The sequence below is a fragment of the Sturnira hondurensis genome, unplaced genomic scaffold (assembly GCF_014824575.4).
Source record: "Sturnira hondurensis isolate 20B ecotype Veracruz unplaced genomic scaffold, ASM1482457v3 Scaffold0004136, whole genome shotgun sequence".
Taxonomy (NCBI): Eukaryota; Metazoa; Chordata; class Mammalia; order Chiroptera; family Phyllostomidae; genus Sturnira; species Sturnira hondurensis.
Window position 1 is genome coordinate 48,622,440 of NW_028076767.1, and position 25,921 is coordinate 48,648,360.

Consider the following 25,921-nt stretch of genomic DNA (forward strand, 5'->3'; position numbering starts at 1 on the left):
TGTATCACTTGGTAAACTCTTTCACTAGCAATCCTGGAGGAAGATTACACCTTGCTTCTGATTTTGGCCTCTCTCCTGACTTGACACGTAACCAGATAACCCTGGACACGTCTTATACCTATGATGTTTCAGCCACTTCACAGGCAGAGGGGATCATAGGTGCGCTCCTGAATTCACAGCATTTGGAATAAAAATCATGATGGCTTTACCTGCGTGAATAAAGTGCATAGACCAGGAAATGAAAGTATGGCGACGACAAGAGAGATGGATGTGGGAGAGTTTCAGGGTCACAGAATCTGCTGTTGCTGCACATTATTTAATGAGACAAGAAGGGGCAGATAGTGAGCACACACAGTCGTCCTGTATGTATCCCCGGAACCTAAAACTTGAAGGAGAAGGAATGTCAGGAGAATAACTTGGTTAAGAGTCTGAAGAAGTAGAGCACAGACTAATCCTCCTGAGCAGGGTTTCAGATATAATCTACGTAAATCCTAAAGTTCTCAAACTTTAGTGTGTGTGAGAATCACCCAGGGGCAGTAGTAAGCTGAAAAATATTTAATGAATGGCTGTTCGGATAAAAAGCTCTGATTTGTATTGTTTGCCAATTTCCGTGGTGTAAACATTCCCAGCATGGCCAATCTTGAGCTATGAAGGTAGCGTCACTAAACATGGACATAGGAAGAGGTGACAAAGGTGTCTGTACCAGCTCACACTGGCTCTAATATGCTCAACCCCCCTTGGAGGGCTTCTTAAAACACAGCCTGCTGGGCCTTACCCTCAGTGGTTCTGACTCAGTGGTTCTTCCATGATGCTGATGCTTCTAACTTGGGCACCGCACTTTGAGAGCCACTGGTCTACAAAGAGAAACCTTGCAGACAGTACAGAAAGGGAAAAGCAGTGAGTAGCACAGGGGTAAGCGAAGAGGACAAGAGAAGCAGAATGGGGTGCGAAGGTAAGGGCAGAAAACAGCATACCAAGAACAGAGCAGTTCTGAAAGAACAGTCTGCTTACGGTTGGGAGTAGGGAAGACCCTGGAGTCTACCCTTTAGGGCTGATTTGGGATGTGACTTTACTAAACAAGAATAGGTGAAATCACCCACAAATCAAGGTGCAATCACCCGCAAATCAAGTATAGGGTTGGTGGAAGCCATTTGAAGGCAATTCCACTGAAAGGGTTGATGCTAAAAACCACTCATTCGTTTTCTTCAGAAATTCAAGAAAGGCTCCAAGATAAGTTGTTAGTTTCATCAAGCCTGGTGAGGTATTAGCAGCTCCAGTACAACTGGCAGGGACATGTGCTACGGGACACTGGAGAGAGAAGGGGACTACCGAAAAGAGGGTCCAAGTGGCAACCCTGTTCGTTGGCTGTGTGCTGGGAGGGAGGTCGCATGACCTCTCTGATCATAGTCTTTCATCTCTAAAAGAACAAATGCCCTGACCACGTCTCTGGGCAGAGATGATCACAAAAAAGCATTTGTTCAATCACATACACTAATGGGTAGGGCAGCATTTGTGCAAAGTAAGGTGCAAAGTCATGTGTCAAGAGGAAGAAAGTGTTACTTGACAGAGTTTTCTTTTAGGTAGGAAGTGTTTATAACTAATAGGGAGTGGTTCTGAAAAAGGAGTCTGCATGTGGTTCAAGCAATCAGTGCAATGCGAGGGGAGAAGAGGGGTTTCAAAGAGGAGAGACTATCAATGTGTTCTTTCAAAAGAAGTAGAAAAGGCTATTCTGAATAGATGGCCACAAATCATTTCTCAGTGAAGATAGGCTACACCCACCGCAAGGACCCAGAATGAGAGAGACAAGACCTCGGGAAAGCTACCCGTGGCTATAATAGACAGAGCAGCAGCCAGTGCAAAAAGGCTCACAGGGAAAATGGCAAAGAATTTTAGATGATGGAAAGAAAAGCAAACTGGCCCAGAATGGACAATAGAGGAATCAAGAAAATGGAAGGAAAATTACTGCACCTGCTAGTGAGAGGAGACGGGTGACTTGCTTCAGAGGTAACCACCTTCTCTGGCCAGGGCCCAGAGCACATGGAGCAAGAACATGGAGGGGAAATATCAAGCCCTGTTAAATGGCTCCCACAAGCGCCCCGGGTAGTCCGATACTGGGCAGGAAGAAGAGTCACTCATTGAAGATCGGACAGAACCAGCAGGGGCTAAAAGAGAAGAATGGAACAGGAGACATGAAGACATAAGCTCTGAATTACACAAAGGCATAACCCTAGAAAAAACAACATACAGCACCTGAGACGGAGGCCAGCCACACGGGCCACCCAGTGGTGAAGGCAGTGCAACGGGAAAAGGAAGAAAGAATTTTTCATTCCGTTTATGGGGAAGTGGGATGTAATCGAGGGCATGGAAAACTGGAGGCAGGAATGAGGCTTTGCTCTGGTTTGGGAATAAATGTAAGTAAATTTATCGTTTTGTTAAAAAGTGTAGATCAGAGTTGGCCCCTGTGGGAGACTGGTGCACACTGAGGGGAAGCCCCTTGGCCACTGAGCACAAAGAGGAAAGAGCAGTGGCAGTGGAGGGTGGCAGAGCCTGACGGTGACACCAGCAGACTCCGGGCTGACTGGTTAGGAGGGTGGTGAAGGAAACCACATCACAGCAAGTGTTTAAATGTGCTCAGCTCTCAAATGTGATCCACACAAGGCCCTACTGAGTGTTGGCAATACATGGAAGCTTTAAAGGTGGAAAGAAGACATTTAGTTGCTATTCAATCCAGCTCTGCACTTTCCTTTTGCCTGGGATATTCTTAACCCAGATGTTCCCGTGGTTCCCTCCCTTACTTTGTGTCTCTGCTTAAATTTTACCTTCTTAGAAAAGCCTATTCTTTTTTTTTTAAGATTTTATCTATTTATCTTTAGAGGGGAAGGGAAGGAGAGAGGGAGAGAAACATCAATGTAGAGTTGCCTCTCGTGAGTCCCCTGCTGGGAACTGGCCTGCAACCCAGGCATGTGCCCTGAAAAGCCTTTTTTGCTCTTCTTTTTCCTTCTTTCCCCTTCCTTGTTTTTTTAGAATACTTACAACTATGTGATATGAATATTTTTAATGTCTTCCCACTAATACGTGGGCTCCTTGAGAGCATGGCCGTGTGGGTCTTAGTCACTGCCATAACCCAATGCTGGGAACTGTGGCTGGCACAGCAAATACGCTTAGTGAAAAATAAAATAAAATAAAAAATGCTTAGTGAATATTTAGTGAGTGAAGGAATGAATCACTGCCCCCATTTTACAGGTGAGGAAATTAAGTCGGAAGTTTAGTGACTTGCCTAGGATACAACCAAAGAGATGGAGCCAGGCTTTGAAATGGGATCTTTTGGACTTCACATTATTTCATTTATTCCATAGGACTTCTCTAAATACCCCAAGTGTCTGATAGGCAGTGAGATGTGGTGTTGACTTCAGAGTCAGAATGGCATTTCCATCTTGGCTCAGCCACTATCTTCAGGCTTTATAACCCCTCTGTGCCTGTTTCCTCTTTGTAAACTGAGAATATCTACCCCACTGGGTTGTGGAGATTAACAAAAGTCTGGCACCTTAGCCAATCCTAGTGAATGGCAGGAGAGGCTACTGGAGTGGACAGAATAAAGGGATGAGGAATTGGGAAGGAAGAGGGAACGAAGAGAGCAAGAGAAGGAAAGGTAAGAACTTGGGCTCCCCAAAGTATATCTGGCATTCCTTGCAGGAATGACAGAGCATTTCTGTCGGATGAACAAAAAGCCCTTTAGTTTGGGGAAGAAAACTCAGGCAGCTTTTGTGGAGAGGGAGCACCTCTATGGGGAAATTTATGATATGCCGGGGTAACGCTGCCTGAGAGCAGCTGGTCAGCAAGGGACTCTGTAGAATCTCAAAATAGACGAGCCCTTATAAAGTTGCAGTTATGTAGGGCGAATGAGTCTAGAAAGGTAATGTACAGAAGATGACCTCAGTCCATAATACTGTATTGTAGATGAGAAATTTGCTGAGAGTTGATTTCAGGTGTTCCCTCTCTCTCTCTCTTTTACACTCACACACACACACGCACACACACGCACACACACACACACACACCATGACTATGTGAGGAGATGGATACATTCTTTAGCCTGACTGTAGTAATCATTTCACTATGTTTATGTATATCAAACAATCAAACATCATGTTTTATATCCTAAATATAGACATTTACTAAAAAATAGTAACAAAACATGTATCTTGATCTTTCATGAAAAAAGGAAGAAAATCAAGGTTAAATTTCAAAAATATATTCTATTTAGAATTATATTCTATATTGAATAAACACTTAAAAGACATTGATTTTATTTTATGCGAATTTCACCTCAATGAAAAAAAAACGCAAGAAAAAAATGGATGACCCCACAGAACATTTGAAGTAATTTTACTCCCTAAAAATGAAAAAAAACAGGAGTTTACATCAAAGTTTAAAAAAAAAAGACTGCCTTTGGAGAGCATTTCAGAAAGACTGGACTGGCCTGTTGCAAGTCTTTCGTGCTGACTCCACGGAGCAGGCACCGAGGCCTCTGTTCGCTCCCTTGGGACGTCCCATGGAACCAGCTCGGGGGCACTTACTCTGAGTCCGAAAGCTGGATCTGTGTTTTGATTGAGGCTATTTTACTCTTTAGCTCCCAAATGTACATAGAAAAACTTAAAATAAATGAAAATGTGTAATAAAATTCCTCTATTAAAAAGCCACAATTATGTAAAATAAGGACTATTTTCCTTCTCTCCTTACAAAATTTCAGAATGCTTTTTCTGCATCACCACTAGGACACAGGATGAAAGAAGACACAAGGTAAGCCAGCTGCAGTAGCAGCGTAGGGTGGCTGGGACCCTTTCCTTACTGTCTGTGGGGCTTAAGGGGTGGCAAGAGGAAGCTCCAAAGAAGGATAGAAAACTGAAGCTGACAGATTTCCTGTGCAGGGAAAAGCCAGGTAAGAAGGCAGCAGCTTTTGTGGAGAGGAGACAAGCATGAGCCATGTTACTTGGGGTTGCTCTAAAAGGGAAGGTAAGAGTTTTAAAAATGTGATGGCAAGAGACAAAAAGTTTAGACAACAGCTACCTAGAGAGGGAATGCAAGTCCCCCGAGAGGGAATGTAGGAGGGAGGGAAAGACACCACCAGTGACTACACACCACTGAAAGATAGTATCTGATAGCTGATGACTCTGCTGAATAGGGACATCAAAGAACCAATAAATGCAATGTAACACAGAAGTCTGTTCATATCAAAAGGCCCAGGGATGGAGACTCTTCAGGAACAAGAAGTGCAAATGAATTTGAAGACAGGAGGCCTGGGCCGGGGGAGAAGAAGGTGGGACCTATGAGTTAGACTATCATAGAGGCTGAAGATTCTGCCTCCGACATCTTGATGTCATTTTTAGCTAGTTACCCAGCCTCGCAGGCACTTCAGTGTGGTCATGAATTGACCTGATTCTGACCAACAGGTCTGAGTAAAAACAGTATGTGCAACTCATGGGTCTTGTTTTTAAAAGTATCTTTTCCCTGTTTCCTTCTTGTCCTTACCCACTGTCAGACACGTGAACATCCTGGTGACAGGGTACCAAAGAGCCAACCTGGTGCACAGGAGGAAAACTGCGTGTTCAGTATAGCAGACCTGCAGGACGGAATTAGCCGAGTTCCCCAAACCAGGGACCCACCAGCTCAGCAGGGGGCTGCCTAGGATTACACCCTTATATTTAGAGAGAAATAAACTTCTACTTTGTTTAAGGTACATTATAAGCTTAAGAATAAGCTGTATTCTTTAATGTAGCTAAAGCTACTATTATTTTGTTATAGTCAAACTAATATATAGATACCAAAGAAAAAGCTATATAAATATGTTTCCCTTTAACGTATATTATTTTTAAAAGTACGTATTTTGATTCTTACAAATATGCGGGAACCCAGAACTAACCAATGGAGAGATCAATAAAGCCAAAGGAGACTGAGGAAGGTTTAGCCAGGAGATGACACGGTAGAAAGCGCAAGTACAAAAGAATGTGAGTGGGCTATTAGAATGTAAAAATATATATATTTATTTGCAAAGAAAAGGTTTTCTGCATTCAATTTGAGATACGCTCTTTTTTCTGACTGTCACAGTAACTTCAGACATTATCTTCTTAACGTGGAAAACACGGTAGAAGTGCAGTAAGATGGATATTAGGAGACGTTTTAAAGTAGAAGAGGAAGACCAGCAGAGAGTAGTCTGCTTGCCTTTCAAGATGTGTAAGAGTAGGGGATGTGTTGAACGATCGGAAGAACATTCTCTAAGTGGTAAAGCTGAAAGCTCTGAAGAGCAAAATAAACATTCTCCTCTGTAGAAACAGTTAATGGCACATGTAGAAATATCAAGTGGGGAGTCACAACAGCGAGAGCAGAGAGTCAAGGAGGCCCAGGCAATGCACGTGCACGTGTGCATACAGGTATGAAGACTAAAACGTGGTGAGGCTATAAGAAAGGTGAACATTTTAAAAGATTTTACTTATTTTTAGAGAGAGGAGAAGAAGGGAGAAAGAGAGGGTGAAAAACATTGATAGGCAAGAGAAACATCCATCGGTTGCCTCTTGCACACCCCCAACTAGGGACCTGGCCTGCAACCCAGGAATGTGCCCTGACCTGGAATTGAACCAGTGACCTTTCAGTTTGCTGGATGACACCCAACCCACTGAGCCTCGTAAGTCAGGGCAAAAGATTCATATTTTCAGTGGTACAAATTTTACAAGAATGAGAAAAGATAGAAAATATTATGAGAACTTGTCTTAAATTCTCTTTCATAAAGAAATACTATTTGTAATTAAATACAAATAAAACAGCCCAACATCCCATCTTCTATAAAACCTTCTTGGTCCAGACTCCTTTAAACAGTAATATCCTGCCTCTGTGATGCTTCACATATTTTTTCTTATTTCTACTGACCCATTTTATGCTCTATTAAAAATCATTTGCATCTTCCTTTCTCATCAGTAAAACCAGGAGTTCCTTGAGGACCAGGCCATGTTTTGCTTCCTTGTCTTTCATTCTGAGCATAGCAAGTGGAAGAATACTTGAGGAAAATTGTGCCTGCTGGGAGGGAAGTGAGAAGAAAAGCCAGAACAGAAAGCCAGAGTTGGCATAAATGGTGTTTCAATAAAAAGATGGAAGGAGACAGGCAGAACACAAATAATAATATTTTGGTAGGACGCCTGCTGTAGAAGCTGCCAAGAGCAGAAGCTGTAGTCGGACAGACTCAGCGTGGCCCCCAGGACTACGGTGATCCAAGACTGCTTACCAAGAACTGAGGCGCGTTTAGTCTGGTTCCTGATTTCCTGCTTAAGACGTACCTTAACGTGACCATACTCTTAAGTACTTTTAAAATGGAGAAGGAAATTAAAATAAGGTAAGAGAGTGAGGTTACTATACGGTGTTCATATTACTCCTACAGGGGAAATTTGAAGAAAAGCAGACTAGAAAGAGGTCAGCTAAAGAATGAATCATTAAAGGATTAATCATTATGTAATCATATATACACACACACACATATATAATGATTAATTCATGTATATATACATTTGCACATATCACGTAGATCATACACTACATATGTATGAAAGAGAGGATGAAAATGGGGGATGGTAAACAAAGCTTGAGGCCATTTAATCCAGAGACAACACTGACATTTTGCCTGTAGAACAGGAATTATAATGTAATATTCTTCAGATAAACGCCTTCTACAAAAATGTGTGAGTATCCTTTGAATGAGGAGGCACCTTAGAAATGCCAAGTGTGAGATATTAGCCACTGCATTTACAGCATAGCAATACTACTGTACCGATGGCTTACGTTACAGAATTTAGTGGAAAATTATAGGATATGCTTGCAATATTTCATGAATTCTATGGTAATATATAAATAAGATCTTTCCTGGTTTATTTACCTGCTGAAAAATCATTAAACAAAATAAACATTTATGTAATTTTGATTTGGACAAAGTGATAGAGAGACATATATGAGATACTAAGAAGTACTGAATGGTCTACCTCATCAACCCCCTTGGGCATATTCTTATTTCTGAATAAATCATATTTTAGTATGGAGAGCAATGGGTTTCACTGTTAAGACTGAGGTTCCCTGTTGGTATTGTTTTCATGGTCCCCTACATGATATTTTAACTGGATGATACACAGAAAAAGCTATTTTGGAATTGTAATTATAACAACATCTGCATATATTTCCAAAAATAAAAAATTAAAAAGTCACTGTACTATATTTCAGTCTTTTTTCCTATTTTTCAACAGTGAATGATCAGATAATTTAGATAATTTTTGGAAGGTTTATACAGGCATAAGCTGTGGCAGGATCAAATTAATCAAAAAGAAAAACTGTAAAATTTTAAAGTGCTTATATACTTTTATACTGTAACATTTATAGAAAGCTGTGCAACAATTAATTATTAACTGCAAAGCTGCCTTTAACACTACTTTTTTGCAATTTATTATTTTTTTGCTTATATGATATATAAAATCGTGAAAAGCAAGAGAAAGAAAAGGTCGTATTCTTTTGGGTGCCCAGCCATTGTTAATACACCAAGAATGGTTTGTGCAACACTGATGTAACCTGGCAGCCAAGAAGAGTGGACTGGAATGCGCATGTGTGAATAATGATGACTTCACTGTACTAGTCAGTGGGGGCAGTAGACACTGTTGAATAAGCATGTGTACTGTGTGGCTGTCTCCTTCAAAATGACTGAGCAACTAGAGCAGTCAATCTGCATCAAATTTTGCATTAAGCTTGAGTATTTCTCCACGAAACTATTGGGATGATTCTAAAGGCTTTTGGGGGAGATAATGAGTGCAGTGCAAATAAAAGCATGGCACAAGTGCCTCAAAGGTAGTCGAGAATCTGTTGAAAGTGATCCATATTCTGGAAGGCCTGCAACAAGCAGAACACCAGAGAATGTTGAAATATCAAATCCCCCAGGTGACTCAGCCCCTCTACAGCCCAGATTTGGCATCCTGCGATTTCTACCTTCTCCCAAAACTAAAATCACCTTTGAAAGAGAAGACATTTCAGACTGTCAATGAGATTCAGGAAAATAATTATGGGGCAGCTGATGGTGATTCCAGCAAAGGGTTTTGCAGAGTGTTTTGAACTGGGGAAGAGACGCTTGGAGAACTGTGTGGGGCCTCAAGGTGTCTACTTGAAGGGGACTGAGGTGTCATGGTCCTATGTACAATGTTTTTTGTATTTTCCTCAACAAATGTCTCTATTTTTCATAGTATATGGCTGGATTCTTCCTGGAGAGGCCTCGTATATATGCCTTTATCGGAGAATTTTCTTTGATTTCCAAGCCTTACTCTTAGTAAGAGTTTATTCCCAACAATCAGAATAACAAGCATAGCCTAGTTAATAATTTAATGAGTGATTTCATAATGTTTGAAAGAATTCTTTAAACCTTTTAGCCTTGGAATTTCTAAGTCTTTCTGCCTTAGGTGACTGTATAAGAAATTCAGTGTCTTTATCAGATTGAGCAAGTTGAAAAATAACCCAGGTCAAAGTTACCTCTACCAGGACATTTGCCAGTGAATAAACTCCAGGACATGAGACAGAGATTTCGGAGCTTCCAACCCTTCTCTTTTTTATAATGCTTTATATTTTGCGTGTATAACTTCATAATTGATGTGAAAAAATTCTTCTCTCTTGCTATTTCTGCCATCTTCTCATTTTTGCCAGCAGCTATAAAGTATAATATGGGGGTAGAAATGACATGTGGACCCCAACAACCTAACTCACCAAGGAAGCACTGTGCACTTCCCAGGCTCACTACTAATGTCATGAAATATTTCGTGGCTCAATGTGAGTCCATACTTGTGCTGTTTGGATTGTGTGAATTTGACTCAAAAGGAGTTTAGGTAAGAAGGAAAAAGTACCTCAATAAATGAAAAATTAGGACACAGAAGAGAGGATTTTCCTACAAGAAATCCTTCATCTAGTCTGTATCTTTCTTGGAACAATTTTAGGTAAAATTGTAAAGTGGAAGAGATTTGGCTTTAATTCTCTTTTTTTGTCACTCTTTTTTCTTGATTTTATTGTAACAGTCCTTCTGTAATTCAGATAATGCAGAACACTACCATGGCACCATGCAGCTCCAGTTCGAGGGAAAGTCACTCATGCTATCTTGGGTGTGACTGATAGTTTTATGACTTCAAAGCCCTAATATTAACCATCCCAAAAGAAGGAATGAGAAGTGTGGGTCTAAGTGAAAAGGAATGTGTTCCTAACACGTTGCAGCATTTTTGAACAGCCTCCCAAACTCACACCACATAAACAACAATATTCGTAAGGATAAGCCAGCAGAACCCTGCTATATGCTTCTTCCAACCTGGAATGCGGCCCTTCTCAACCTTCTCCATCTCATGGAATACACAAACTAATTACTAAACCTCTGTGGCACACCAAAAATACATGTATTTTGCCAATCTCCCCGAAAGAAAATAGGTGTAATTTTGATTCATTCACACCAGGCAGCTATTGCTGTGTTGCCTGTTGTCATTTTTTATTTGACAATCTAAGGGGAAACAGGTCAGTGTCCCTGATGAAACAGTCAGGTATTGCATGTTTTAAATATTCCTGGGGCACACCAGTGTGGTGTGCCCCAACAGCAAGGGTGCCTAACTTTGTGAATTTGAGTCCAGTTAATTGACAATCCTATTTGGGTGTTAAATATTAGCTCATGTTGACAGCCACATTAATGAGATAATACACTTTGATTTCCAAGAGGTACAAACAATATTCATAGTTTTCTCAAGCAACTGCTTGAAGACAACACGGCAAAAAGACCTGCCACCACCATGTTGGACAATCACAGGTGGGATATTTTTGTCGGCATAACATCTGTGATTATGCACTGTGTGCAAAGATCATTGAGCGCCACACACTCTGAACTGTTTTTTTCTGTTACTGATATATGTTTTCATTTACTTATTTGCCCTCTAGCCAGTTTTTGTAATATCAAAGAATGGCCACTGTGGCTATCTGTTCAGGATTAGGGCCAGCCTGTGTCAATGGACGAGAAAGAAACTGATCAGCAGTCAGTCTGGGATGGAACCTGATGTTCATACTCAGGTTCTAACCAACTGAGCTACCTGACCACAAAGCCGACAAAAGCATGCAACAGAAGAAGGCTGGAAATAGTTGAGAAATGTAAAAAAAAAAGGACTGTTAAAAAAATTCTTAAATGAAAGTATTTACAAACTAGAACTCAAATTCTTTTAAAATTTCATTATAATGTAATTTCCACCCAAACTTTTACAGTTTTCAGAATTTGTAATGAGATGTTTATGAAAATACACAAAATATCATTTTATCAGTTAATGCTAACATTTTATAAAAGAATAAAGTGCAAAAAATTTAAAACACACACAGAAAATAATGGGTTTTAAAATAACAATAAACTTAACCCAATAGTATTCTGGGAAATGTTTAACAACTGACTCCCCACAAAAATGCATAGCTCATATTACATCAATAATGTTAAAATATACTCTTTATTGTAATTCCATTTAATCTATTGATTCTCAAAGAAACAGCTGTTCATTGATTTTTGCCTAATTTGTGTATCCATCACTAACTCCTGAGTGCGAGTGAGAATGATTGTGGTTTGGACAGGAGCATTGGTTTATATTTTTACTGAAGTGAATGATTAAAAGGAAAATGAAACATCAAACACATGTAGAAACTTCATTTGTTCATCAATGCTTTGTGAATGACCTCTTTGCTAAGTAGGATAGTAATTTGACTACTAGAAAAATACATATTCAGTTTGTTTTGGTGCCATACACAATGTAAAAATCTACAGAAATGACATAATTTTAAGTTTAATTTGTATTATTCACATTTTTCTATTGCTTTTTTCGCTCCACACTATAAATACACAGACAAAACAAAAGAGCTATTTGAAATCTCTAAAACAACATGTTGAAAAGGATTTCACTGTTTTCAAGTTTATAACTAATATTTTCACTCACATGTCCTTAAACATTTGGAAAAATGAATACAGGTCATATAGTACTCCTATAAAGTATCTTGTAGGCACATATAATTTTATTGTTCAAGAATTCTAAGGTAATTGATTTTTCTGCTTTATACAAAAAACAGTTTTGAAATTGTAGAACTAATCAATTACCAAGAATAACCACAATATATTTTAAAAAAATTTTTATGTATAGAAAAAAGCATGTAATATTTTCACAAGCATCTTGCACTTTTGTAAACATTACCCAGAAAATATACAGGTAATCTTTATTTTTTTTAAAAAAGAGTTAAGCCCTGGCTGGGGTGGCTCAGGGGACTGAGCGGATTTGGTTTGCAGCTTCAGTTCCACTTGGGAACCAAGAGTTCCCTTGTTCGATTCCCAGTCAGGGCACACGCCTGGATTGCAGGCCAGGTCCCTAGTTGGGAGCGTGCCAGAGGCAACTGATTGATGTCTCTCTCACACATCAATGTTTCTCTCCCTCTCTTTCTCCCTCCCTTCCCCTCTCTCTAAAAATAAATAAATAAATAATTTAAAAACATACAATAAAAAGTTAAAGAGCAAATATAAGTGTTTTTACTTTTTAGGTAATAAAAATAAAAGCTCTACAAATGAAGACTTCAATTAAATGATTTCATACTTAGAAAATGAAATCACACACATATAGATTTCTGCAAGTATTAAAATCAAGCTTAGCCCTGGCCAGGTGGCTCAGTTAGTTGGAACATTGTCCCTCACACCAAAAAAAAGGTTGTGGTTTTCATTCCCCATATAAATTGCAGACTGTGTCACGGGCTGGGGTGTGTACAGGAGGCAACTGATCAATGTTTCTTTCTCACACTGATGTTTCTCCCTGTCTCTTCCTCTCTTTGTGTTTCTCTCTCTAAAATCAATGAACATATCCTAGGGTGAGGATTAAAAAAATAGTAAAAATGTTTAGATCAAGCCTAGATTTAAAACTATGTATCGGGGGTGGAAAAGAAAGTTTCATTGAACAGGTCCTTGGAGGCTTCCATAGAAAGGTGCATGGTTAAGTGCGAAGGGCTGTCAAGGAACATGGGTAAAGGACACAGGGACAAAGCCAAAGAGGGTCAGGATTGAGGGTGGGGGTAGGGATGGCTGGGATGTGGGGCATGGTGGTGGGAAAATAGAGACAACTATACTTGAACAACAGTAAAGAGAGAGAGAAGAATGATGTATGGTTGAGAGTTCAAACACTGGAGTCAGGCCGACTCAAGTTTGAACTTGGTTCTGCCACTTAGAGAGCCCTGGAATAGTCAGTGACTGCCTCAGAAATACGGTTTCATCATCTGGAGAATTAGGATTAAAAGTAATACCCATTTCCTAGGATTGCTGTCTGAACTGTGTGTTACTATATGTCCAGAATACTGGTAAACATTTAAAAAAATCTCACACCTCTTTTACCATTTGGAAAACACTCTACCCCTTTTATGAGGTTATAATAGACTCCATCTCTTAACTGGAAAGGTTAAGGGGTGCTAACTGCAACAGTAGTAATTGGTTCTATAATGCATAGTTTTCTTTAGCACTCGGTTCCTCTCTGTGCCGTGTGCCTTAATCAAGTAGGCCTCCGCCCTGCAATGCTTTCCCTGCTTGCTACCCCTTTCCCTTTCCTAATCCTGTATTCGGAGCATATACGTATACAATTTCAGTCCAATCCACTGCATGACCTTTCTTCCCCCCTCCTTCCTTCCCTCTCTTAGACATTTGAGCTTTAAGTTACTGTTTCTTCTAGTAAATTGTCCTTGATTAATGTTATAGGAAAATTTCCAGAAATACCTGTGCCAACATTTATTTCTCTGTCCTGGCATTTACATACAAGTCATGCTTTATTGATGTTCTGATAATGCCTAGAGTTCAGGAGAATAAGTCCAAAAGACATCAAACACTTCCTGTGACTATTTCCCATAAATTTCATCTTGGAGTGCACTCATAAAAGCTCTCACGTGTTTCCATTAAAATGGTCTACAAGAGAGCTTCTCTGCAAATGGTTGATGCTAATGAGTCTATGGATATTTTTAAAGCCTGATGTGGTCAATCAAAGGGGAGGCAGCTGCCAAGACAGCCCCTTCTCCCCAGCTCTGAAGCTCTTCCTGCAGGGAAGGAGGCCTTGCGGAGAGGCGCCCCAAGCCCCAGACTTACTTCTTCAGTCATAACAATGTCAGCATCTCTTCTTTCCTCGTGCTTTCACTCTAACAGGTAAATACCACTCAGAAAAACACTAAGTGGTTCAGCTTTAGAAAAAACCTAACGGGACAAAGTTCTGACTATTGACCATATCATCTGGATATAAAGGTTTATGACTCCGATACAAAAGGTGTATGCATGAGAGACTTAGTAAGCAAATGCAGCTTATTCTTTGAACCCGAGCCTTCAATGTTCATCAAGCTTCTCTCATTTAAAATGGAATCGATGTGTTATTTTATTAGTTAGCAGATTTTATATTTTCCGAATTGGATGCAAACTGTTAAGAGATGTTTTCAGAAGTGTGAAAATTGATGCTAGAATGAGAAAGGCTAATAATGCTGTTTTCAACAATAATTGTGAGACAAAATATAATATTACAAAAATATAGGATGCAGAGTCAGAATGACATAAAGATCCAAAACTAGCCCCACTACTTATTAGCTTCATGATTCTGGGTGGCTACTTGAAATCATTTAGTTTCCTAGGCTGTGCTAAGTAAGTAAGATCATGTGTAAAACGTAAGTGCAGTAACTAGCACTGAATGTTTAATGAAAGATCAATAAATGACAGTTATTACTGTTACACTTATTATTCTGAGCCCTTATAATATTTTAGGAATAATTCCTGTAAAAATGGAGAGTACAGGCTAGACATTTTCCATAGTTACTGTGACCGAACCTCAGAATGTCCTCTGAATAATGTTCCACTACCTAGACTGAGAGTAGAAAAGAGGTATTTGGTAAACTAAACATAGATTCAAGAAGAATTCCCTTGCATTAGATAGGCTTATTGTCATCACTGCTACTGGTAACTACAAAGCCCTGGGGAAGGTATAGGTCCACCACACCCCCTTGTCATACACCTGGCAGCTTTCCCACAGTGATAACTAGCCTAGATCTGAAGATGTTTGGAATTGCGCCCTTAATCTAGATGTCTGCCAGGTTTCTCTCCCACTCTACCCAAAACAGAGCTGTTCTCTGTATAGGTAGCTTTCCAGAATAATGCGTTAACAAAGTTTGCGTTGTCCATCACCAAGAGCATCATCATCATCATAGCTAACATTTTGGGGGCATTTACTAAATATCAAGTAAAATGCAAAACACGTTGCCTGCCTTCACTCTTTTAAGCCAACATCAAACTTATAATGTAGGTACTATTTTTCAATACATACTTATAGCCGAGGAAACCAAGTGTCAGAGACGTTCCATTACTTGCCTCTGAGTTGACAGTCTTTGATGGGCACTTGAGAAACTAGGCATTTTGAATCCTGACATTACATTTTAACTACTAGAGAGAACTAGGCAGGCCATGTATATGTGGATTTTTAAGAGTCACCTCGAAGGAATCATCCCAAAGGGATTACATTAATGGGTGGGAATTCCAGTCATGTAGCTGAAACAACATTTTAGGACAGAAAAGCCTCTTGAAATATGCTGCCTAAATGCCTGCATATTCTGTTGACAAGTAGGGCTGACCTCACCAATATTAAAATACAATTTGTGCATAAATGAGACAAATGTAGAAATTTTGTTTTATAAATAACATTTCATGATATCGAATGACTGCATTTTAGAAATGTTTCAGATAAATCATTTAGTCTCAATCTTCATTCTTTTAGGACTTTCTTTTGAAATTTTGAGTTAGAATATTCCTTTATAGTGATGAGATATTCCAGAGTGCTCACTTACACATTTTAGCTAAAGAATTTTTAGCTAACGACAGCTTGGAACATAAATTTTTAAAGGTCATTAAGCAAATGAATATTCTAATTATTTTTCCAATATCTCACTGTCAATGTACCAACACACACAGTTCCTTACTCCAACCATGGTCATTTATTTTTACTCAGTCCTACTTTTATTTGTTTGTTTGTTTTAGAGAGAGGAGACTGGAGAAAGGAGAGGTAGAGACACGTCAGCACAGGAGAAAAGCACTGATTGGTTGCCTACCATATGTGCCCTGACTGAGGGACCAAACCCACAACCTAGGTTTGCGCCCTGACTGGGAATCAAACCCTGAGGCCTTGTGCTTTGTGGGATGATGCCCAACCAAGACACATCAGTCAGGGCTGTCTTACGTTATTAAACTGTATTTTTATAGTTCTAGTATACTATATTTTGAGTGCATTATCTGTTTCAACGAAACATCACCAAACAAAATCAATAAAAATAATTCACAAAATTTTCTTTTTGCTGTTAAATCTACAAGCTAAAAGCATAAAATGAAGTATTGTACGGGGCCTTATACATAGGTACATTAATGGTACGTAAGCATTCAGTTCTCACAGAGATGTCTTCAAATATAGGACTACTATAAATAACTCAAGCAAAATGGGAGGACCATCAAAGGCATAGCATAGTTGGAGAAAAGAACGATTACTTGAAGCTTACGCAAATTCTAACATCTAGCCTCACATTTTCTAAATGGAGAAACAAGTTAAATGATTTAACCATGGTCGGACCTACTAAGAACTAAAACTAGATTGGGGATCCTCTGGCTCCTTGATTTTGGCTTTTTCATGGTTACAAGTTGAAGGCATTTGCAGTAAAGTCCCATTCACAGACAATCAGCTGATGTGCTAGGGAAAGAAAAGTCATAGCAAACCCAAATATTTTTCTTTCACAGTGGCTCCTAAACACAAGCAACCACTTCACTGATAATCAACTAAAGAAACAATATTCTACTTTAACACAAATGGAGGGGAAAGGGTCGTTTGCTGTGTATCGTATTTCAGAAGCACAAGAAGGAATGTCCGGTGTTGATTTTTCTCAACGTTGTTGGGCAGCCTAGAGCCTAATACCAGGGTAGACGTGCTTCCTACATTCTGGAACTGAGGTAATGAGTTTGTGGAAAAGGGTTTACAGAAAATATTTGCCAGTGTCACTGGTCTATCAATCACTGTGCGCATGATGAAGGCTCTGAATAAATATATCAAATTTTGTTCTACTTAATGAGCAAAACTAGCCTGGGAGTTTCTAACGTGCTACGGGCCTCTTGTGCCTTTCTTTATTAGAAATACATGGGTAAACGAGACAGGTACATAAAAGCGGGCAAATACACTATAAAAGAGTTGCAGACTGTGGAATGTAGTATGAAAGAAAAGAAAGTAATTGGGCAGGAATGGAGGCATGACACATAGATTTTATCCCAAATGAAAGAAAGGTATGGGGAACTTGTTAAAAATCATAAAATATTTTAAACCTCCAGACAACACATGCACTTACCACCTATATTTAATGGATATTAATATTCTGCCATATTTACTTCTGATTGTTCCTTTTAAATATAAATAAAAGCAAGAACGTACAGTTAAAGGACCCACCACCCATTCCTACACACTTTATATCTGGGGGTTATACCAACCCCCACATTTAAACAGGAAAATGAAGTGATCCGATATACTTCTGCAGAGAGAAGAACCCGAGACTCCAGAGAGAGAAAGCAGAGAAAGCAGCAGGAAGGCTCCTACAGCAGAGCAGGAGAGATGAACGTGTTATGTACTTGGGTGGTACAAAACAAATGGAGAGAAGTGGACAGACTCAAGACATATATCTATAGCACATGACTGTGGGAGAAAGCACATATGTAAGAAGACAAAGAGAACTAAAAAATTTTTGCAGGCTGAAACAGAGATAAATTAACAAGTTCCCTTTTACAAAGGCTAAATATGAGATCCTGCTCCTGAATTTAAACCAGACCAAATGACAACTAAATGAACTGACATGAGGGCTATCTGGAGAAAGTCCAGCTGTTGTTAATATAACGAGAAGGTGCATGACGTCAATGTAACCCGGCAGCTAAGGAAAGTGGACTGAAATGTGCATGCATGAATAATGATGACGTCACTGTACTAGTCAGTCGGGGGAGGCAGATGCCATTGAGTGAGCATGTGTACTGTGTGGCTGTGAAAATGACTGAGCAAGTAGAGCAACGAATCTGCATCAAATTTTTCATTAAGCCTGATGTTCCTCTGTGGAAACCATTCAGATGATTCTGAAGACTCAGCTCTGGGCGAATGGTGATTGGCAGCTTCATCATGACAACACTTCCATTCATGCATCAGATCTTATGCAGAGCTTTATGGTGAAAACATCAAATCATGCAGGTGACTCAGTCCTCCTATAGCCCAGATTTGGCTCCCAGCAACTTCTGGCTTTTCCTACAACTAACATCACCTTTGAAAGGGAAGAGATTTCAGACTGTCCATAAGTTCAGAAAAATACAATGGGGCAGCTGATGATGGTTGGGAGAACTGAGAGGTCTCAAGGTGCCTACTTTGAAGGGGACTGAGGTGTCATTGCCCTATGTACAGTCTTTCTTGTAGCTTGTATCTTCTTCAACAAATGTCTTTATTTTTCATATTACATGGCTAGATACCTCTTCACAGAGCCTGCATAATATTAGTGATCTGCCTTGGTGATGCCTGTTTTCCTAGCTGATTCAAAGGATGGTGAAGATGAAAGCAACCTGGATGCCCTGAAGTGTGTTATACTGCTCCAGCATAAAGAGTTGCATAGTGTCCAATTAGACAGTGGTGTTTCTGCCTGGGAAAGCTATGTATAAGAAATGAAACCTGAAAGGAACATGTTGGGAATATATAATTACAGCGGGACCCTGTTTAAAACACAGTTCAGTCTTGAGCCATACTATCCTGAACGCGGCTGATCTCGTCTAAAACACAGTTGAACATTAAAAACAAAGTACTGGAAATACAATGTATTTGAATACAATGTATTTGAATATAACAACCAATAAGTCAGAATCTTGATATATTACACTCATAAATTAGTGTTACCTTGTGAATTGGTATTTATTTCCACGAATGTTCATGCCATTATGAAGTCCCACAATAAATGTGTCTTTTTTCATTTAAATGGTTTAGTTGTACCAAAAAAATGACAGTCCTTTACATAGCTAAATGTTATTCATCAAGTATTTAATACCAGACTAGTCTAAGTACTAAGAAGAACACAAGCTTAAGCTCTATAAATCTTCAGAAAATATAAGGTGTGTGAGCTAATAACAGTGTAAAACTGAGTACAAAACAAAGGAAAAAATAAATGGGATGACATCAAACTAAAAAGCTTCTGCACAGTGAAGGAAACCATCAACAAAGTATGTATGAGAGAACATATTTGCCAACGATACATCTGATAAAAGGTTAATTTCCAAAATATGTAAATATGCCTGAACATTCCCCCATATACTGAAAACTAACTGACTCAGGGGGAGATCGCTACATCTGTCTTTGCTATAGTAAATTCTCAAATTAATACCACGATGCTGGGTAGACACGATCTGTCACTGTTATCTGCAAGTTGTACTTGTTACTTGTAGCTTATCAATTTGACCTGTCTGAAAGCACCGAGCCCCAAGCCTGTGACAGACACATATGACTGTTGATTTTTACTTTTATAAAATGGGTACCATAATGGCTCCTAATACACAACGATTTTTTGACATCAAACGAACTCAAGAATATGAAAGCATTTTAAATTAGAAAGTCTCGTCCTTGCGAAAGACCTGCTTTTACGTGCATTTAGAATATCTATCCTTCCCCTTCTTGACATTTTAACTTCTTAAACCCTATACATTTATTTGTAGAAGCATCCTGTTTCAGAAAAAATAATGTGTTCCTTTTATTCATGTGAAGCGCCAAGAACCTTGAGAGGACAAAACAATCAGTCCTCCCTATGTTTTCTGAGGCTCTCCTTTTGACAGGGCTCAAGCACAGGCTGATTGGCTACAAAGCCACAGGGATTTGATGAAGCAAAGCGTTCTGTAGCAATACAGAATCCAGCTGCTTCTGTCTCAAGGGAAGTATAAAATATGACCTTGATTGGTCTCTCTTAGGTATGCTTAGTTGCCTAGCAAACCTCAGAAGTCCAAGGAAAAAGGCATACGCCTTTACTGATTTATATTTTGAAGCTTTCATTATCATAATGTGCTGTGGTGCAAATTGAATGTCTTTACAAAAAGCTTAGAACAGCATGGAATTTTCTACTACCATAGCTTACTGACATGTTCCAGGCAATTTTATCAGTTCCTGTATTTGTAAAGATAACAAAATGCTGTGTTACACAATATGTTAGTGCTTCTAAAGCACTAAGGACACAGGATATTTTAAATTTGAAAGATGAGTTCATGATGAGTAAGACTGAAATAGCCATAAAAAATCCTTCTTTATTCTAAAACAATCATTTTTATTTCTGAAAGTACAAAAATATATTAAAGAAAGAGGATTCATCAATAATGACATTTCCAAAAGTCTATGCCCATGGACTCACATGCAGATAAGACCACTCCAGGTAAGGACCTTGATGGATAAATAAATAAACATTTTCCAAAAATGTGTCACCACCTGTTGCACTAGCAAATAATACAAATACATTTCTAGAAACAGAAACGCCTTTACTCCTCTCACGCTGGTCAACACGCTCAGATCTTTCATTCAGGAAATATTCTAGGTAGGGCTTTAATCTTTTGATTCATTGTTTTCTCCTTTCTCTTCATAATATAAATATGATGAGCTAAGCCAACTATTTAATGAAAACAGCACTTTCTGGTAAAGCAGGCATCTTAATTATCTTTAAAAATCATGAAAAAATCTCAGTCAGGTTTCATTTAATACAAAGTTAAGCCAGCAATTTAGAAAACTAATCATTACCAACTACCACTGACAATAAATAATGAGCTAAGACATTTCAAAAACTTTGTGGACATCATAAAATATGTTTATTTTTTCAATGGGAAAAAGAATTTCTGTTGGTCACAACACAAAAGCCTTTACTAGTTAGCTGAAGTATTGCCTGATTGAACTCACAGTCTGAACTAAAGTTATTTCAAATTTAAAACTTATTTGTTAGGGAATACATATAATACAGAAATAAAAAGCAATAAATATGAAAATTTATCCATCATTCTAACACTTAAACAAGTGAAGTCAGTTTCAGTTTCTAGGGCACTTTACCATTCCTTGCCCTTGTAACATGCGGACTGCTCCTGGTGGTACAGGTAAAATCTGTGCTCTGCTTCTATTTTTTAGATTTTTTCAATGTATTTATTTATCTTTAGAGGGGAAGGAGAGAGGGGGAGAAACATCAATGTATGGTTGCCTTTCGTGCATCCCCTGCTGGGAGTTGGCCTGCAGGGAACCAGCCTGCAACCCAGGCATGTGCCCTGACTGGGAATCGAACCGCGATCCTTTGGTTCGCAGGCCTGTGCTCAATCCACTGAACTACGCCAGCCAGGGACTTGTGCTCTGCTTCTCTTAATACTATCTCAGCAGCATTCACACATTGCCAGAAAGTCTTCATAAGTATCATGAAGAAGAATTAATGGTATCCATTACCACAACCTAATGTATCACCCCCCTCTCTTAGACCTGCTGCCTTCTTTCCCCCACCCCAACCCATGTTGTTTGGCGCAACCATCAAGCACCCACATTCCATTTCATGCATCTTTCCCTTTTATTTGTGATGCTTTCCCCTTCAGATAAATGATCTGAAATACAGACTTACAGATATGGATATCATGGCTCTTATATTTCCAAAGTGCTTCCTAAACTTCACTACCGCCAGCAGCAATGTGTGTATCTATGACTTGTGCTGTGACCTTCACCAGCACTTAAGTATTCGTGTTTTTCATTGGACAGAGGAGCATTACTTTCATGAAGATGAAACTGTCATGATTTCATACTAATGAAATCTCATATTGTTTTAATTTGCATTATTACCATTGTTGTTAAATGCTTAAAAATAATTGCTAATCATATTTCCTATTATATAGACTTTCTATAGAGTGTGTCTTAGTGTTTATCTAAAAAAATTATACATTTTTAAAAAAACTCCTTCTAGAAAATAACCCTATGCAATATTAACCACAATTTTTTTTTCCAACACAGATAGTTTTACTTTTACTTGCGTATGTTTGGCATATCTGTTACTTCATTTTCAAACTCTAATCCTACAACCATTTATTAAATCCCCCCTCCCTTTCCCACTGTTCTATGATACTCTATTGTTATATTCTTATATACGTTCAATTCTTGTATATAACATGTTGAGATTTTCTATACTTTCTTAGATCTGGCCAGTACCAAAAATTTTAAATTATATGATTTTAGATTATGATTTCATGTCTAAAATGGCTTCTCAACATTTATGGCTTCTTTTTAAAAATATTCTTTTATTCTCATGAGCTTATTTTTCCAAATATATTTTTATAATTCTATCACCTTCTAAGAAAAGTCAGTTGAGGATTTTATGGAGTTTATACTATTTTATTTATAAATAATGTAAAAAGCTTTAATAGCTTTATTTGTCATAATAACCAGAAAGATGAGCTCTCTTCTCTTATTCAAGCATTCTATTATAACTTATAATGAGTAATATTTTAAAGATATGTCCAGTATTATATAATTAAGGGGCAGAATGAGATAATTAAAAAGTTGAAGACTATGGAGTAGAACAAGTATATTTATCTCTAGGCTCAAATCCTGTGTGATCTTGGGCAAGATGTTTAGCCTCTCTGAGCCTCTGTAAACTGCAGGGACTGGTACTTCAAGGATTACTGTATAGAGAACTGTTGTAACATACTATGTACCCAGGAAGTGATAGCTCCGATCATAATTCTTATCATAGCGTGTGGACTTGACATTTTATCATGTTCTTTCATGTGAAATATGTCACCTGCTCTGTGGATCATCACAAAACTCTGTTACGTGGTAATGCCTTTGTTATTGTCACTATTAATATTAAGATAAAATTGGTAAAAATATTGCTTTGGAATAAAAAACATAAGATCATACCATATCATCACAACACATGTAAACGTATTTGTAGATCAGCTAGTAGCACACACTAGCCTTGTCCCTAAATATTTTACGATCTTCTCTGCTACAACAGTTGTAATTGCCCCTTCATTATAATTTCTATCAGTTTTGCTTGCTTACAGGAAGGCTGTTGATTTTAGTATATTTGTTTCATGCTCAACAGTTTTATTGAGTTCTTTATCCACCTCTTCAAAATATGATTAATTCTTCTGGTTTTCTGGGTTGTCATATTTCCAAAATAAATTCTATATTATAGAATCATAGATCAATATAATCAATTACTTAGTTGAAAATTTTTTAGAAAACTATAACTAGTTATCTATCATGATATCATGACATGCTACAATCTTTCTGTTGCAGACATACTTTCAAGAAGACTACTCAGTCATCACTAGTAAGTTTTCTTTAGTATGTAGACTATTATTTCATGAATTGTTCTCATCATGCATTCTAACCTCATAATACTTTGGTAGGAAGGGATGCTGTTACAGTGTTGTAAAAAAAGGAATCAATGAGAAATCATCCTTTTTTTTCTTTCTTCTTTGTGGGCTTTAAATATTATTCTTAGGGATGAGAGAATAAGAGGATCAGTAGGAAAGAGGTCGAGACCGACTGCGCTTGCACACCTAGGAGAGTTTTGCCACTTTTTACAAATCTCTTATGCGTGGTTGGCTGAGCTCTTTCTCATCCTGACCTAGACCTTCAATTCCCACATACATCCCTTTTTTCCCCTCCCAGAATACCCAGAATATTGTTTCAGCTGGGGGAGGATAAATTGTATTGTGCCTGTCCTAGTCTTTTCCCATCCATTCCCAGAGTGGTGCTTCCTTTGAAAAGTAATAATAATAATAATGATGATAATAATAATGTCACTTTTTCATTGCATCAGCTAATACAACTGATTAATCCACTGCCAAAAGCAGCCTAAATAAAGGAATACCCTGTTGGCTCCAACAGATTTCATTTTTGAAAAAATGATAAAGATGGTGCAATTATTTCCCCTGTAGAACCAGAAAACCAGCTTCAGGCATGGCACCCGTACTCACGGGGAAAATGACTAGAGGTGGACGGGTTGACGCTGTCCCCACTGTCGGCACTTTCGCTGCTGGACACTTCATCGTCTGATTCCCGCAGGGAGGAGCAGGGTGAGGAGCCGTCAACTTCTTCAAACTTCCTCTTTAAAATCCCACTCATAGCTGCAGCCCTGTCACATGTACCTGGAAAGGGAAAAGGAGCAACGAAGCATTGAAGTGTCTGACCACTGGATGTGTAGCCAAGGTCTGCAGAGTCATTTTTATGTGGCTTTTATACATGAGCTGAGCTTTACCTTGAAAGGATCACTAACTAGTTTTTCTCAAAAATATTTTCAAATCAGCACACATTACTTTAGATTAAATACAAGCAAGGACCACTTTGGTTACCACAAGGTATCATTTTTTGACATGGTTCATCTTATTGTGATACCTTCATTCATTTTTGTTGACAAGGTAAACAAAACAGCCCTGGCTGGTGTGGCTCCGTGGATTGAGTGCAGGCCTGCGAACCAAAGCGTCACGGGTTCCATTCCCAGTCAGAACACATGCCTGGGTTGTTGGCCAGGTCCCTGGTAGGGGGTGCATAAGAGGCAACCTCACATTGATGTTTTTATCGCTCTCTTTCTCCCTCCCTGCCCTTCTGTCTATAAGTAAATAAAAAAAATATTTTTAAAAACCCTGAGTCCATAAAATTCTGTAATGAAAATAAATGCCATTGTCCCCCAAAGTCCTAAATGACTACTGCTTATAAAATTTTCATCCAGAAAAAAAAACACAGAGAAGTATGCAACAAAAATCATACTCAAGTTTTAAAGTAAGAACCCTAATTAGCTGAACACAGTAAAGCATATGAAATCAGTTCTAAATTTTGGGTAGTTTCCATTTCAATACTGCAGGCTCACAATAAGGCGAAATGTGTCCCCAGGATACCTAGTTGCTAAAGCTCTTTACCTGGCAGGTAATACTGAGTGGGGAGAGCGCATGGTTTCTCCTAAATCCTTTCTGTAGGATGAATGGGCTTTCCCTTCTCCTTGGGCTTTCTCCACTTTCCCCATTTACCTTGACATATGTACAGTCAGCTGAAGGACATAAACTTTCCTTGCAGTGTAAGGATATTACCAGGAAAACCTATATAAATTAGCTTAGATATATGGACTTGTTTTTACATTGATAAACTAGATTCTTAGCTGAATTACTAAGTCGATTCCATGCATTCCATCTTCCAACTCATTTGTCAGCTTGTTTGACTCTCAATTGAGCTCTTGAGCCCATTTTCTCCTTTACCTGCCAGAGCAGAGCCACCAATCCTTCAATCAGGAGGAAGCAAGACACAACTATTCTGATGTCCACTTAGTTACATGATCCAGATACTGCCCTTAACAATCTCTGAAATCACCCCTTCTCTGCACAGATCACAGAGCAAGTAGCTTGCCCAGATCCCCTTAGCTGGGCCAGCTCTCCAAGGTCTAATGCAGTCATTTCTTTATTTTTTTTTTCAAAGTGGGCTACTTGGATTAGCAGAGTCCGCATCATCTTGGGGGTGGGGGGCGGGGGAACTGTTAGAAATGCAAATTCTCGGGCCTTTCTCCAGATTGCCTGAATCAGAGACACATGAAGGTAAGGCCTAGCACTCTGCTTCATGAAGCTGTCTAGGTGATCTTGCTTAACACTCAAATTGGAAGACAGCTTGTTTAATTTCTAGTCTGCTCTCCAGTAGCTTCTCTCTGGATTTTTCCTTTCTTGAGTATGACCATATACTAGCCCGAGAGAGTTGCACAACCCAGCATTCAATTCTTAATCAAAATCTCTTCTTTGGTGGTCTTTGGTGTGATT

At 38.8% G+C, this 25,921-nt stretch overlaps 1 protein-coding gene across 1 annotated transcript in view; it reads right to left on the reverse strand.

The window, feature by feature from the left end:
- CSRNP3 (cysteine and serine rich nuclear protein 3) overlaps window positions 1-25,921 on the reverse strand; it is a 90,301-nt gene that overhangs the window by 50,654 nt on the left and 13,726 nt on the right. Inside the window, exon 2 of the mRNA XM_037044559.1 lies at window positions 24,101-24,271. Coding sequence (XP_036900454.1) covers window positions 24,101-24,248 — 148 coding nt within the window. The 5' untranslated portion in view covers window positions 24,249-24,271. The remainder of the gene's footprint in view (window positions 1-24,100; window positions 24,272-25,921) is intronic.